Below are 11,800 nucleotides of genomic sequence, written 5' to 3' on the forward strand. Positions count from 1 at the left end.
ATAACATATTAGGCCCTGAGATATTGATTTTATTTCATGGAATATAACTAAAATTTGGGTCGCGCACGGAATGATACTATTATTTCCAGCATAGTTCATAAATTGCAAAATGTACGAGCTTTTAGAAAGGAGCCGACACAACGACTTCCAGTGATACGTTTTTACGCTGCCAGAAGTAATGCAGAATTCGAATTATTTTAGAGCAGAGTGTAAAAATGAAGGACGGATATTTCCAGGTAAGACTTTCGATGTAGTTAAGTATTCATGAAAAAATCTGATCAATGATGTCAAGGAAAATCAAAGAGACTAAATGCAATAACACGTCCCTAGTGAGTTCTTCGGGGCTGTAATAGAGATTTATTAACATTGCATTCACCATTGTGTCACTAATTAATAATTATAATTAGCCACAATCAAACTGTGCACACATAAAAATTCTAGTTTTTCCTATAATTTCTAAGTTATCTTAACTTCTTTAACAGCTTTTAGTCAGCTTTTCAGCAATTAAAGTAAAATTCTGGTGCCTTGATGAAAACCATTTGCTTCCAAGTGGGTACTTAATTAAGTCTGGAGAATGGCTTCAGTAATGGCATCTGCTTTGCATATTACCTATAATGAAAATTTAATGAAATGAGTTTCCCTGACAGTTTCCTTATTGCGTTTTAGTGCTATGAGGAGCCGCTTTGCTCTTTTTGTGTATCAGATGCTTTTTTCATTCGAGGGGTGTCGTCGCCTGGAAAGACCCAAACGGCGCCGTCTGGACGACAGTTTACTTTTTCCATTCCTTCCCGCTCTGGGTCCCGATTTGGGCGCAATAAGAGGCAGAGGTACAAAGCTGCTTGGATTTTAAATTTTACAGGTAATACATCATTTAGTTCCTAAATACATACAACAGCACTTTCATGGCAACACTTTCTTCGAACGTCAACTCTCAAGGTTGCAAACGTCCTATTTGATATTTTAGGAAAAATCAATTCCTTCTCCTAAGCACCACACTGACTAAACAAAACGAGAAAGTAGTGGAGTTAGTTTTCATTTAGTAAACAAAGACGAAGCACGAACAAATGTCGTTCACCATTGAAAAACCTTTCAATGGTTTCTTTCACGTTCTTTAGGAAATCATAGCCGTCACCAACGCTTTTTTATCTCTGCTAATAGTTCTCATTTGTTAAAACTCATTGCGTGTCTAATTTATAGAAGCTACTTCTGTGTTACATATTTTTATTGTTTTATTGTCCTATTTTAAAAGTTAGCAGCTCTTTCATTAAGATAGTCAAGCCTTGATAAGACTTCTAGGTAATTAATATTTCAATAACATGCCTGTAATTTTAACATTTTGAAACCCAAATTTGCTTTGTATTTCATTTTTTTTGCTCCTAGTAGGTACATACCTTCGCCTCTACCACTGCGTATACAATATAGATCCGCATGCTAAGCAAAATATCGACCAATATAATCAGTCCATTTTAACTCTATCACGAAATGTTTCATTTTCCTCGGCAATTTTTATAAAATTTTTATCAGTGTTCGTAAAACCATATCTTTTTGTCTGTATTATTTATGTTGCTAGAGCTGTTCTCAACGTTCAAGAGGAGGAAGTGCTTGACTTTAGAAGAGATTTTATCTATAGTGCAAAACGCGTGGCAAGGACCCGAATTTCCACCTCTCAGGTAAATTTGATTTTCACACACGAAAATAACAAATCTCCCATTTTCCTGTCTGTGCGAGCCATTCCAAAACATCAATTCATATTAAGGTGATCTACCACCAAACCTTAAAGCACAATATTAATTCAATATGATTAAATACTTTTAGAATTAAACAGCACCACACAATTTGTGTCAAATGATCACCGAGTTTGGTAGTTAAGTGTCCATCAATCTGTTGAATTGTTCGCAGGATTCCTGCCTTTGACGTCAACGATATGGAACATAACAAGTCTTTATCGACAGAAATGCGATCACCAATCCCCCAGAGACGTCGATTAAGTTTACCTGAGGAAATAATGAGAAAGTAAGTGTTTTCTGATTTTTCAAAATTGTTCAAAAAAACATACTTTTTAGACATAATTTAGCAATGGAACGTGCGAATCACTCTCAAGAAACCAAACAGTGGGATAAAGGAGCGGAGTGCTCCAGCGATCCGAATTTATGCAGGAAAAAGGATTCAAATTTAATGAGGAAATCAACCTTGCTGAGAAGGCTTTGGGGTGACACCCATAAAAGTAAGCTATCGGGAAGTTTCCAGGAGTGGCAACACTCATATAAAAGACTATCCTCAACCCAGTCTCTCAGCTCTGCTCATTCCAGCCCTGAGCATTTGCGGAAGTTCGATTTACCGTTACATAAGAAATTCAGCTCAATTCCTAACAGGTCCTCGAGTAGTAGATGCGAAGACAAAACTTCTCCAAAAAGAAATGGTACCTCCGCCTTGAAAAGCGTATCCAAGACCTCTTACTCGGGGACTAGGGAAAGCCCCACGAAGTATACAGTATCGAGTTACACCAATGTGTCAGGCTCAAATAGTGATTCAGCTTACTCAAACAGCTTTAGTGGTGGGACTACTAGCAAAAATGACGACAATGGCAATCCATCTAGGTTAACCCAAGAAAGTGCTGTGCAAACTGGAACTATAACTAACCTAAACGTGATATCAAACGTTTGCCTCAGCCAATCCACTCTGGATGTGATATTTAAGGAAGTTATGAAAGACGTTAACACTAAGCCTCATGGAGATATCAGCATTAGCAATGCGATCGTCACTTACGATGATAACTCCGCTGAAATAAAATTAGACAAAGCCCCGAAATTCTCCTTTGATTCGCAAAACGCTAATCTCCTTCCACATGTGGAGAAATTGATCATAAGTAAAGTAAGAGCTGGATCTCCCTACGGGAAGCCTGACCCGTGCGTCAGTCCCCCAAGTGTACCCAGATTCTCTGCAGTTCCGCGAACGACCTCAATGGAGGTTAACACGAGTGAGGAAGATAAAGAAGAGTCTGACACGGCAAGTTTTGTTGATAGTTTAGAGGACTTCAGCTCACCCGGAAATGTATCCAAGAGTCGCGCGAGCATTAGTGATGTAGAACAGTTGCTGCCAGAAGGACGAAAGGCAACTAGCTCAACTAGTTCTAGAAAGTCTTCCATGTTTTTTATTCCTATAGAGGATAATAGGGATAAGGAGACCAAAAGTGTCTCTGAATTATTGCCAATGAAAGTGAGAGAGAAGCTCACCGAAAGACAGCAAAAACGAGAGGAGAAATTGAAGCAATATAGGCACTCTATACCGTTGACTACTAGTAATGTAAATATGATTAAAAGCTCGTTGAATATTGTAAATCAACTTCCAAAAAAGAGAAGTAAACCAGTTCTTCCAAGTATAGCATTACTTAAAAGATCTTCAGCAAAAGAATCCCCTTCTGCAAGGAAGAAAGACTCCCAGCCTTCACAGTCAACTGCTAAATTTTCTCCAACCAAACAGTGTTCATCGGAAAAACGAATTGAGATTCTACACGTGATGGAGTACGTGGAAATCCCCGACACACCAAGAAAGTCAAAAATTCCTGTGCCTGTAAACACCTGTAGTCCGAAGAAGACTGAATTTGATAAACCTAGTTATTTAGATTTGGACAATAATAGACCTTCAGATCATAAAATAGACCAACTGATTGCCAATATTTTAATCGATTCCCTTCAGCATGATGAAGAAGCCGCCAAGTACGAGGACATCAGAAACGCCAATCCCGACACCGATGCTACCAGCAAAATTCCTAAAATAAAGGAAAGTAAAAACGACAATGACGCTGGAAATGGAAATATTGACGAGGAGAAAAAATTTTTGGCTTCATCAGTTCCAAAAAGATGGGTTACCGTGTATACAGCACAAAAGGACTTGCAGGCTCCTGAAAGCACCTCAGATGAAGGTACAAATATTTCTAGACATTATCAAAAGTATTAAATCACTCACACCAGCCCCACACAGCACTCAAATAGCGAATAAGGATAGATAAATACACATAAAAAATGGTTTTGTTTAAGGAAAAAAAGATTTGGTAGACACAGGAAAAGGGGCTGAAGAAGTAAAGAAAGAGAAAATTGTCAATATCAGGGATAAGAGAGCTTTGAATAACATTGAAAATAAAACAAAGTTTGGATTTTCCTCGTACAATAATTCGTTTGGTGAGGTTCAGCATCCTCGAGGGGATAAAAAGGAGGAGAGAAAAAGGTCTACGGGTAAGATTCATTATAGAGGGCAACATATCGTAATGAATATATTTCATGGAGTAATAGTACTCTGTAAAATATTTTCAAATTGCTAATAGACACATGGTTAAAAATGCACCATTTTTGAACTACAGGGACTCCTAGGAGTTTATTTATGGTTTCATAAAAAATTAAATATGAGGATGTATATGAGGCTAGTAAAGATTAATTTTAAAATTAGTGATAAGCCTACAGGATGTTCCAAAAAAGCAAGACGTCATACAGTGTTATTTTTTTAAACAAGGCCACCTGCATTTTTTTACATGATAGAATCCTCTTTTGATCTTATTTTACATCCTATAGACATTTTTACAGTAAGATAAAGTCTCGAAATCAGGGCGTTTTAGAAAAATAATTACATTTACAGTGCCTCATAGAAAAATTAATATTGCAATTGATTTTCATAATTATACAGGGTGTCCTCGAATTACGTGGCCAAAATAATACCGCAGATTGTTTGAGTGAAAATAAGTCGATTTAACTAAACTTCCCTCAGTCCAAAAGTTGATAATTATGGAGCTACAGGATGTTAAAGTTGAAAAAAAAATCACATTTTCTTTAATATCTTTCGATTTCTTTGAGTTAATTTCACGAAATTTCATATTTGAGGGTGTTTTAGGATACGAAATTCAAATTTATTAACGATTTAGTTGTTTCTTCTAGGGGGTGCCACAAGCGACCATTAGGACACATTTAAATCTCTGTAACTTTTTCGTACCACGGTGTATATTATTTTGGTATTTAAAAACCTTTTTCCCTACCTTTTATACTTAGAAAAGGTATACTTTATTGACGTCGCTAGAAGCAACGGTTTTGGAGAAAAACGCATAATTCTAATGCGCTGCATATTTGCGTTAGCGCTTTTAAGTAAATAACTCAGTTGGCTATGTTTTTAATTGACATTTTAACACTTGAATTTGTTTCTCAAATGTCAGTTTTTTTATTTAGCCCTCAGTTTTTCTTGTCAGTTTCGCTTCTTGTTCCTGTAAATATCCATAAGTATGGCCAATAAATTCACTTATTCTGAAATGGTGGATATGCTGTTAGTTTATGGACTTTGCCGTTGTAATAGTCAAAAAAGTGTACGAGTTTACAAGGAAAAATATCCTTTCCGTAGAATTCCAAATCGGAAAACTTTTGTTAATATTGAAAGGCGTCTAATTTTAAGGTAATTTGCATGCATCATCAGGCTTAGATGCATTTTTCTCCAAAACCGTTGCTTCTAGCGACGTCAATAAAGTATACCTTTTCTAAGTATAAAAGGTAGGGAAAAAGGTTTTTAAATACCAAAATAATATACACCGTGGTACGAAAAAGTTACAGAGATTTAAATGTGTCCTAATGGTCGCTTGTGGCACCCCCTAGAAGAAACAACTAAATCGTTAATAAATTTGAATTTCGTATCCTAAAACACCCTCAAATATGAAATTTCGTGAAATTAACTCAAAGAAATCGAAAGATATTAAAGAAAATGTGATTTTTTTTTCAACTTTAACACCCTGTAGCTTCATAATTATCAACTTTTGGACTGAGGGAAGTTTAGTTAAATCGACTTATTTTCACTCAAACAATCTGCGGTATTATTTTGGCCACGTAATTCGAGGACACCCTGTATGATAAATTTTTATATAAGATCGCCTTACCAGGTACAAACACTATTTTAACCAAAAATACATACATGATATTCACAATAAGAACTTTATTTTTCATTTTTACAACTTCAATTTTTATTTTATTTTATTATTATTTTTTTAGATAAAATGGCATGTTCTTTATAACATAGGGCAAAAGAAATTTCAATTTGCATTTTGGTATAAAACAATATCTCTTTATTTATTTTTTATATTACTGTCTTATTTAAACAAATTAAGAAATTTGAATTTGAAAAGGTGAAATTTAAAGTTATTGTGAACATCCTGTATGCATTCATGGTTAAATCTGTATTCGTGCCTGCTAAGGTGACCTTATACAAGAATTCATCATATAATTATGAAAATCTACCTTCAGTAAAATGCTTATGTTTAAATTTTTTTCTAAAACGTCTTACTTTCGAGTCACTGTATTTTACGGTAAAAACATCTAGAAAGTAACACACGATCAAGAGAGGATTCTATCAAGTAAAAAAATGCGTGTGGTTCCATTAAAAAAAATTACATTTTAGGACTCTATACACATGGTGTCTCAGAAAAGCGGCGAGTTGTCACTAATTTCAAAATTTTGTTTCATTAGTGTCATATACATCCCCATAATTGATATTTTTCTGGAATCACAAATAAGCTCATTGGCTTATTTCTATTATATCACATTTTGTAAACGACATTTTTTATAATTTTGTTTTGTTTTAGATGTATTTTTATTTTAACAAATTTTATTAAATGTTATATATTGCTTCAAATAGTTAATAACTAAGCCGGATGATTATTTTATCTATACTTCCTTTACATTCTTAATTTACATCGATTTTTTTTTGCTAATTCTACTAAAACGGCGGAAGGTATGAAAATACTGTAATAGACCAAACAGCTAAAGAATTAAATAATTGATTTAATTTTAGTGCCATAACTCATACAGTGTGTTCAAAAAAATGTATGCAGAGCATAAAATAGTACATGACTAAAAATAACATCCTGTATATGGCTACCGACGATTTTCACATTTTGTTGTAGAAGGTCTTAAAACATTTATCAGAAAAATACAAAATATGTACAAAATGTGAAACTTTGCCACCCAGTACATCGAAAATATTACGTTTTTGACCATGGGTGTTTTAACATTTTTTATTATTTTGCAGAGTACTGTGATCCCCTGAAATATCTCCATGATGGTATGTGATACTTTACATAATGATGTTGAGATGAGATTTAAACATTTGCTTTTCATTAGGAGAATGGTCGGTGACAATAAGCGGGTCCAACACTTATGGTCAGCTAGCTCCGGATGTCGAAATGCGGTTAAAATTTCCCAAAAAACATAGAAGTAGCTCTAGCTCTAGCTTTGAAAAAGAAAATAGCGACAACTCGTTTCGTTTCCCAAAAATTGAACAACCTAGATTTAATAATGTCCAAAAGCGATATTCCAAAGGCAAGCTTTTTTCCAAATTTTTTGCCTTAATTATATAGCGTTTTTCAGAGAGACACAAAAGAGAAGAAATTCTACCTAAAATTCCAACTTCAAAAGATACAATCAACAAGGTTAGTCTAGATTATATTATCAATCTGACAATATCAAGCCAACACGTTGCTATTACAGGCGGAAAGTTCAGTATTATCCATGACTCCGTCCTTAATAATGCCTCGGCAGAACCGAACTAGTACTAGTAGATATTATTTTTCGCGTCCTCGAAGAACCTACTCCTTACCAGAGGTTCCACCAGTAATAAATGGAGGGTGAGAACTTATATTTGGCATTGTAATATTTGTTTATTTAATCATGAATTTCAGGCAATATTACGAGATAATTAAACGAATACCTGACATACTGGCCATTACAGGCCGATCAATCAGTCCTGAACTAAGATCTTTCGAAGAAAGATGAACTAAAGGGCCTACAGCTCTAGATATCCTATATATCATGGACTGACAGTGTTGATATTATATAATAGTTCGTAACTATGTGTGTTTAATTTAAAAATTAATTAAACTTTATAAGAAACATTTTATTTTTATAAATAATTAACATAAATATACATATACACGAAAATTAAACAAAAACCTTTATGTATTGTTCTACTTCTTCGCCAGCTTGCTCCTGGTGTTTTTCTTCTTCTTTTGGCTTCTGAAAATACGGGTTCTTTTTGGGATCTAAATTCAAGCTGTAAAAGCTAGGAGCTGCGTGGCAATCTACGTTATACCACCAATCGCAAGCAAACTCTTTTTGATTGAAGAGGGTACCATTAGTGCAGAGGAATTTGGAGCCTTGCTCACCCTCCCTACCATCATGGCACACATGATAAGCCTAAAAAATATTGCTTTTAAAACTTTAAAATGATTAAAACTAGGAAACTTACCTGGCAGCCGGTTTCAACATTAGCGTACATGCCGGGAAGAGCAGGGACTTTATTGCAGGAAAAGCTGGTTTCCGGGACTGAGTGGTAGATGGGATAATCGTGCCCTGCAATTCCAGGAATCTTGGAAAAGTCTTGCTTGTCTTTCTTCTCTTCCTTCCGCACTATTGGCTCAGATACTTGGTAGGAGTTGTAAACAGGATTTAAAAGCTCATATCCCGCGTCCTATAATTTTTATGTGTAGAAGTTGGGTAGAAAAAGCTAACGTTTACGTACTATAGTAAACCCGGTAACAGTCACTATGAGCAGCACTGTAATAAAACTTTCCATCAAATACATGTTTCGAAAAATCATTGTGAACGTTCCCCAATAGTACCGAACCGTACCCGCTCAAATATCGAAATAATCTAGTGACTTAGCATCAAATGTTCGGTACTAAACTTAACTTTCGCTAACATTTATTAAGAAAAATCTGAAGTGGTGCAATATGCACAAGTTACATATGTGCCGTACAACTAAATATAAAATAATTGGTCCGTGTTTATACTTATAGGTTACCATGATCTTTAGATAACATGTACGCGAAAGGGTATTTTAGGGAAATTCTATGGTCTCTTGATATGAGAACAGACCATAAGAGCATTTTTGTGCTTTTCTTACATTCCTATATTTTTATATATCAGAGAGACCGGTGAATTGTAATAGCATCTATAATAGGATTTTTTCCTCAAAAGTATTAAATGTCCCAATTTTATCATTGGTGCCATAATCATTTGCATGCATAAGAGATAAAAAAAACTTTTAAGCCATTATGTATCGACAATGAAATGGTTCCAGGCTATTTGAACGAATTAAAAGAGAAATGTGGTGGGAAATAGTCGCAGGAACATGTCGAACTTGGACTAACAGACAAGCAAGTTTAACAATCGAAAATAAGTGGCATATAATTACAAGTTTGCAGTCTCGTTGCATAATATGCTACCGGTTTTCTTCTAACTGGGGCAACCGATTAATTCAGATTTCACAACTCCGCTCTCTTAAGAATGAATTGCATAACTTTATGGAACGACTATAGCCTAAAGTGTTTTACGATAAGATAGCACTATCACACGCTTAAAGTTAGCCGAGACATTATTATACTTTTAAAATTTTTATAAAAAAGTTGAGAGATATTTTAATTCTTGATAATATGGTGAAGAAAAAAATTTTGCTTAGGAAGGTAATTACTTCATTATTCTATTTCTGAGTAATTTTAGGCGCGAGACAAATAATCTCTGTAGATACATCAATGTAATTATATACATATACTTGTATTACACGGTAATTGGAAACTAGTAAATATTATACACATTCCGTTTTAGTTTCAACTTGCATCTTTGTAGAAGATGGTAAAAAACTCAAGTTGGGACACTATTTGAAAGACTACACAATAATCAATACACAGGTAGTTTAAAATTAACAAATTTGACTGTTTTCTCATTGTAGTTCATCCAATTCAAATATTCGGAAATCTATATATTGCAGTCATTAATAATTATCACAAAAATACTATGCTATATCCTTTGTATCTACAAATACCTGGATAATGGTTGCAAACAAGTAATTAATTGAATAGGCAAAATAATTTATGAACGAAAAATTCGAATTTCAGGTATTAAAAACCAGAAATGCGCTGCGAAGAATTTTAGATGGGTTTTTTGTTTTAAGAGCTCACCCAAGTGGACTTTTATGAGAAATGTTGAAATATACAAACCATTTAATGTAAATACGTCAGAATTTCAATTAAAACACTTCAACACACTTAGTTTTTTGTTAATGCCTGTTTTACAAATATATGGAAGAATTATAACCTAGAATGTTAAAAAAAATAGTTTACTTGTTCTTGATAATAGGATGACGGAAAATTTGCTTATGTAGATAATAATTACATTTCTTATTTGATTTGTGAGTGATTCGGAGGTAAAGACTAATAGTCTCTGAAAGTTTCTTTGCAGTTTTTTACCACCCTCTAAAAAACTTAGATTAAAACTGAAACACGCTATCAATGGTGATTTAAAATTTCCGTGCAATCAGTGTTATCTAAATTCAGTTATTTGTATTTAGAGAATATAAACATTTTTATTTACAATTTATAGGAATGTATAATTAATTGTGGGGAATACCCTAAACACAAATTTGTAATCATCACTGAATTGCAATATGGCATATTTTTAACCTTATATAAGAAACAAATGTGATTACTTGTTTTTGTTAACATCAAAGGTTATCGCAATAGTTAAACAGTATATTATTGAGATTCACATTGCTGATTTTATTAGTAGTGAAAAATATAACTAGATGCTTCATGCGAATTTAAATTCAATTTGTGAAGATGTTCCGATACGTAGTGATTACATTAGTGACAATCTCCCTGTTCTGCATATTTGGTGGTAAGTAAGCTATTAATTTTACTACCCTTGAAACTCAAACCCTTTATATTTTTACCATTTTAAGTATAAGGTATTTCTACTGCATGACGCACTAAAGGTCTTAATTTATAGCGCAGCGTCATGAAAAGTTAATGCTTGCTGCTACTAACACGAAACCTCTATAAACCGCACTTTAAAAGTTTTTCCTTATAAATTCGGTTAATCATATAAAAAAACTTACTAGGTATATAAAAAGAGTTGATACCTTTTATTGTAATTTTTTGCCTCAAATATTAATTTGCTTAGCGGAGAAAATCAGCCTCTGCCCAGCTATAATAGATAGGACGCAATGGGGTGCTCTTAAAGCGAATAAAATTCAGCCATTAGCCGAAAATCCAGCACCGATAGTAGTGGTACACCACACAGATACCCCGTCATGCTTTTCCACACTTTCCTGCACAAAAAGGGTTAAAAGCATCCAACATTACCACAAATCTACCAAAGGATGGGACGATATTGGATATAATTTCTTGGTAATTTTTTCAATACTTGTTATGTACAGCTTAAGGATTTCAAATTAGTTTTACGAAATAATTCGCAATATCACCTTTAGATAATCTTCGATTAATTATTTAGAAGTTAAGTATATTCAAATCGATATTATATATATTATTATATGTAGATTGACAGTGAGGGAACTGTTTATGAGGGGCGAGGATGGGGGCTCGCTGGGGCTCATGCCAGAGGGTGGAATTATCGCAGTATTGGAATAAGTCTTATTGGAAAATTTCAAGGTTTGTTTGGTTGGTTTTTAGTTAAGAATAAGTATTATACGGACATTTCCAGAAAATTCTCCGTCAGCTTCTCAGCTCCAGGCATTGGAAGCCCTTATCAGCTGCGGGGTGGAAAAACAAAATATTGCCATGAATTACAGTTTAATTGGCCACAGACAGGCAACAAAAACCCTCTGCCCTGGAGATAGCCTGTTCAATATTGTTAAGAACATGTCTCATTTTGTTGCCAATCCCGAATAACGGCTATAGGTATCTTTAAGAAACTCATAAACATAATATAAAACCCGTCATACTGTGTTTACTATTATTATGCAATCTCTTCGAAAATCGGAA

The 11,800-nt window shown here is 34.2% G+C and overlaps 3 protein-coding genes across 5 annotated transcripts; 2 read left to right on the forward strand and 1 right to left on the reverse strand.

Annotated features, from left to right (window-relative positions):
• Positions 1-112: 112 nt before the first annotated feature.
• LOC136348581 (serine-rich adhesin for platelets-like) lies at positions 113-7,972 on the forward strand. Of its 3 annotated transcripts, XM_066299510.1 has the most exons (11): positions 113-236; positions 667-859; positions 1,571-1,670; positions 1,900-2,013; positions 2,064-3,922; positions 4,038-4,232; positions 7,054-7,086; positions 7,146-7,343; positions 7,392-7,453; positions 7,512-7,648; positions 7,703-7,972. In XM_066299510.1, exons 1-11 carry the CDS (start codon positions 216-218, stop codon positions 7,794-7,796), a joined length of 3,006 nt encoding a protein of 1,001 aa, XP_066155607.1. In that variant the 5' UTR covers positions 113-215; the 3' UTR covers positions 7,797-7,972. The 3 variants fall into 3 exon arrangements, with proteins under 3 accessions (XP_066155607.1, XP_066155608.1, XP_066155609.1); XM_066299511.1 differs by lacking the exon at positions 7,054-7,086; XM_066299512.1 differs by lacking the exons at positions 113-236; positions 667-859 and adding an exon at positions 1,207-1,296.
• On the reverse strand, positions 7,897-8,689 carry LOC136348583 (uncharacterized). Its single transcript, XM_066299516.1, has 3 exons — positions 8,542-8,689; positions 8,269-8,490; positions 7,897-8,216 (listed from the first exon to the last, which is right to left on the reverse strand). Exons 1-3 carry the CDS (start codon positions 8,617-8,619, stop codon positions 7,962-7,964), a joined length of 555 nt encoding a protein of 184 aa, XP_066155613.1. The 5' UTR covers positions 8,620-8,689; the 3' UTR covers positions 7,897-7,961.
• A 1,847-nt stretch (positions 8,690-10,536) lies between these two features.
• On the forward strand, positions 10,537-11,764 carry LOC136348477 (peptidoglycan-recognition protein 2-like). Its single transcript, XM_066299317.1, has 4 exons — positions 10,537-10,694; positions 10,980-11,206; positions 11,356-11,467; positions 11,520-11,764. Exons 1-4 carry the CDS (start codon positions 10,637-10,639, stop codon positions 11,705-11,707), a joined length of 585 nt encoding a protein of 194 aa, XP_066155414.1. The 5' UTR covers positions 10,537-10,636; the 3' UTR covers positions 11,708-11,764.
• The last annotated feature ends 36 nt before the right edge of the window (positions 11,765-11,800 follow it).

The sequence above is a fragment of the Euwallacea fornicatus genome, chromosome 33, assembly GCF_040115645.1.
Source record: "Euwallacea fornicatus isolate EFF26 chromosome 33, ASM4011564v1, whole genome shotgun sequence".
Classification (NCBI taxonomy): domain Eukaryota; kingdom Metazoa; phylum Arthropoda; class Insecta; order Coleoptera; family Curculionidae; genus Euwallacea; species Euwallacea fornicatus.

Coding starts and splice junctions, on each gene's coding strand:
- LOC136348581 (XM_066299510.1), top strand. CDS start 216: ATGAAGGACGGATATTTCCAG. Junction 2,014..2,063: donor CCTGAGGAAATAATGAGAAA/GTAAGTGTTTTC, acceptor CATACTTTTTAG/ACATAATTTAGCAATGGAAC. Junction 4,233..7,053: donor GGAGAGAAAAAGGTCTACGG/GTAAGATTCATT, acceptor ATTATTTTGCAG/AGTACTGTGATCCCCTGAAA.
- LOC136348583 (XM_066299516.1), bottom strand. CDS start 8,619: ATGATTTTTCGAAACATGTATTTGATGGAAAGTTTTATTACAGTGCTG. Junction 8,491..8,541: donor CTGTTACCGGGTTTACTATA/GTACGTAAACGT, acceptor TAAAAATTATAG/GACGCGGGATATGAGCTTTT. Junction 8,217..8,268: donor ATGTTGAAACCGGCTGCCAG/GTAAGTTTCCTA, acceptor AATATTTTTTAG/GCTTATCATGTGTGCCATGA.
- LOC136348477 (XM_066299317.1), top strand. CDS start 10,637: ATGTTCCGATACGTAGTGATTACATTAGTGACAATCTCCCTGTTCTGC. Junction 10,695..10,979: donor CCTGTTCTGCATATTTGGTG/GTAAGTAAGCTA, acceptor TAATTTGCTTAG/CGGAGAAAATCAGCCTCTGC. Junction 11,468..11,519: donor TCTTATTGGAAAATTTCAAG/GTTTGTTTGGTT, acceptor GGACATTTCCAG/AAAATTCTCCGTCAGCTTCT.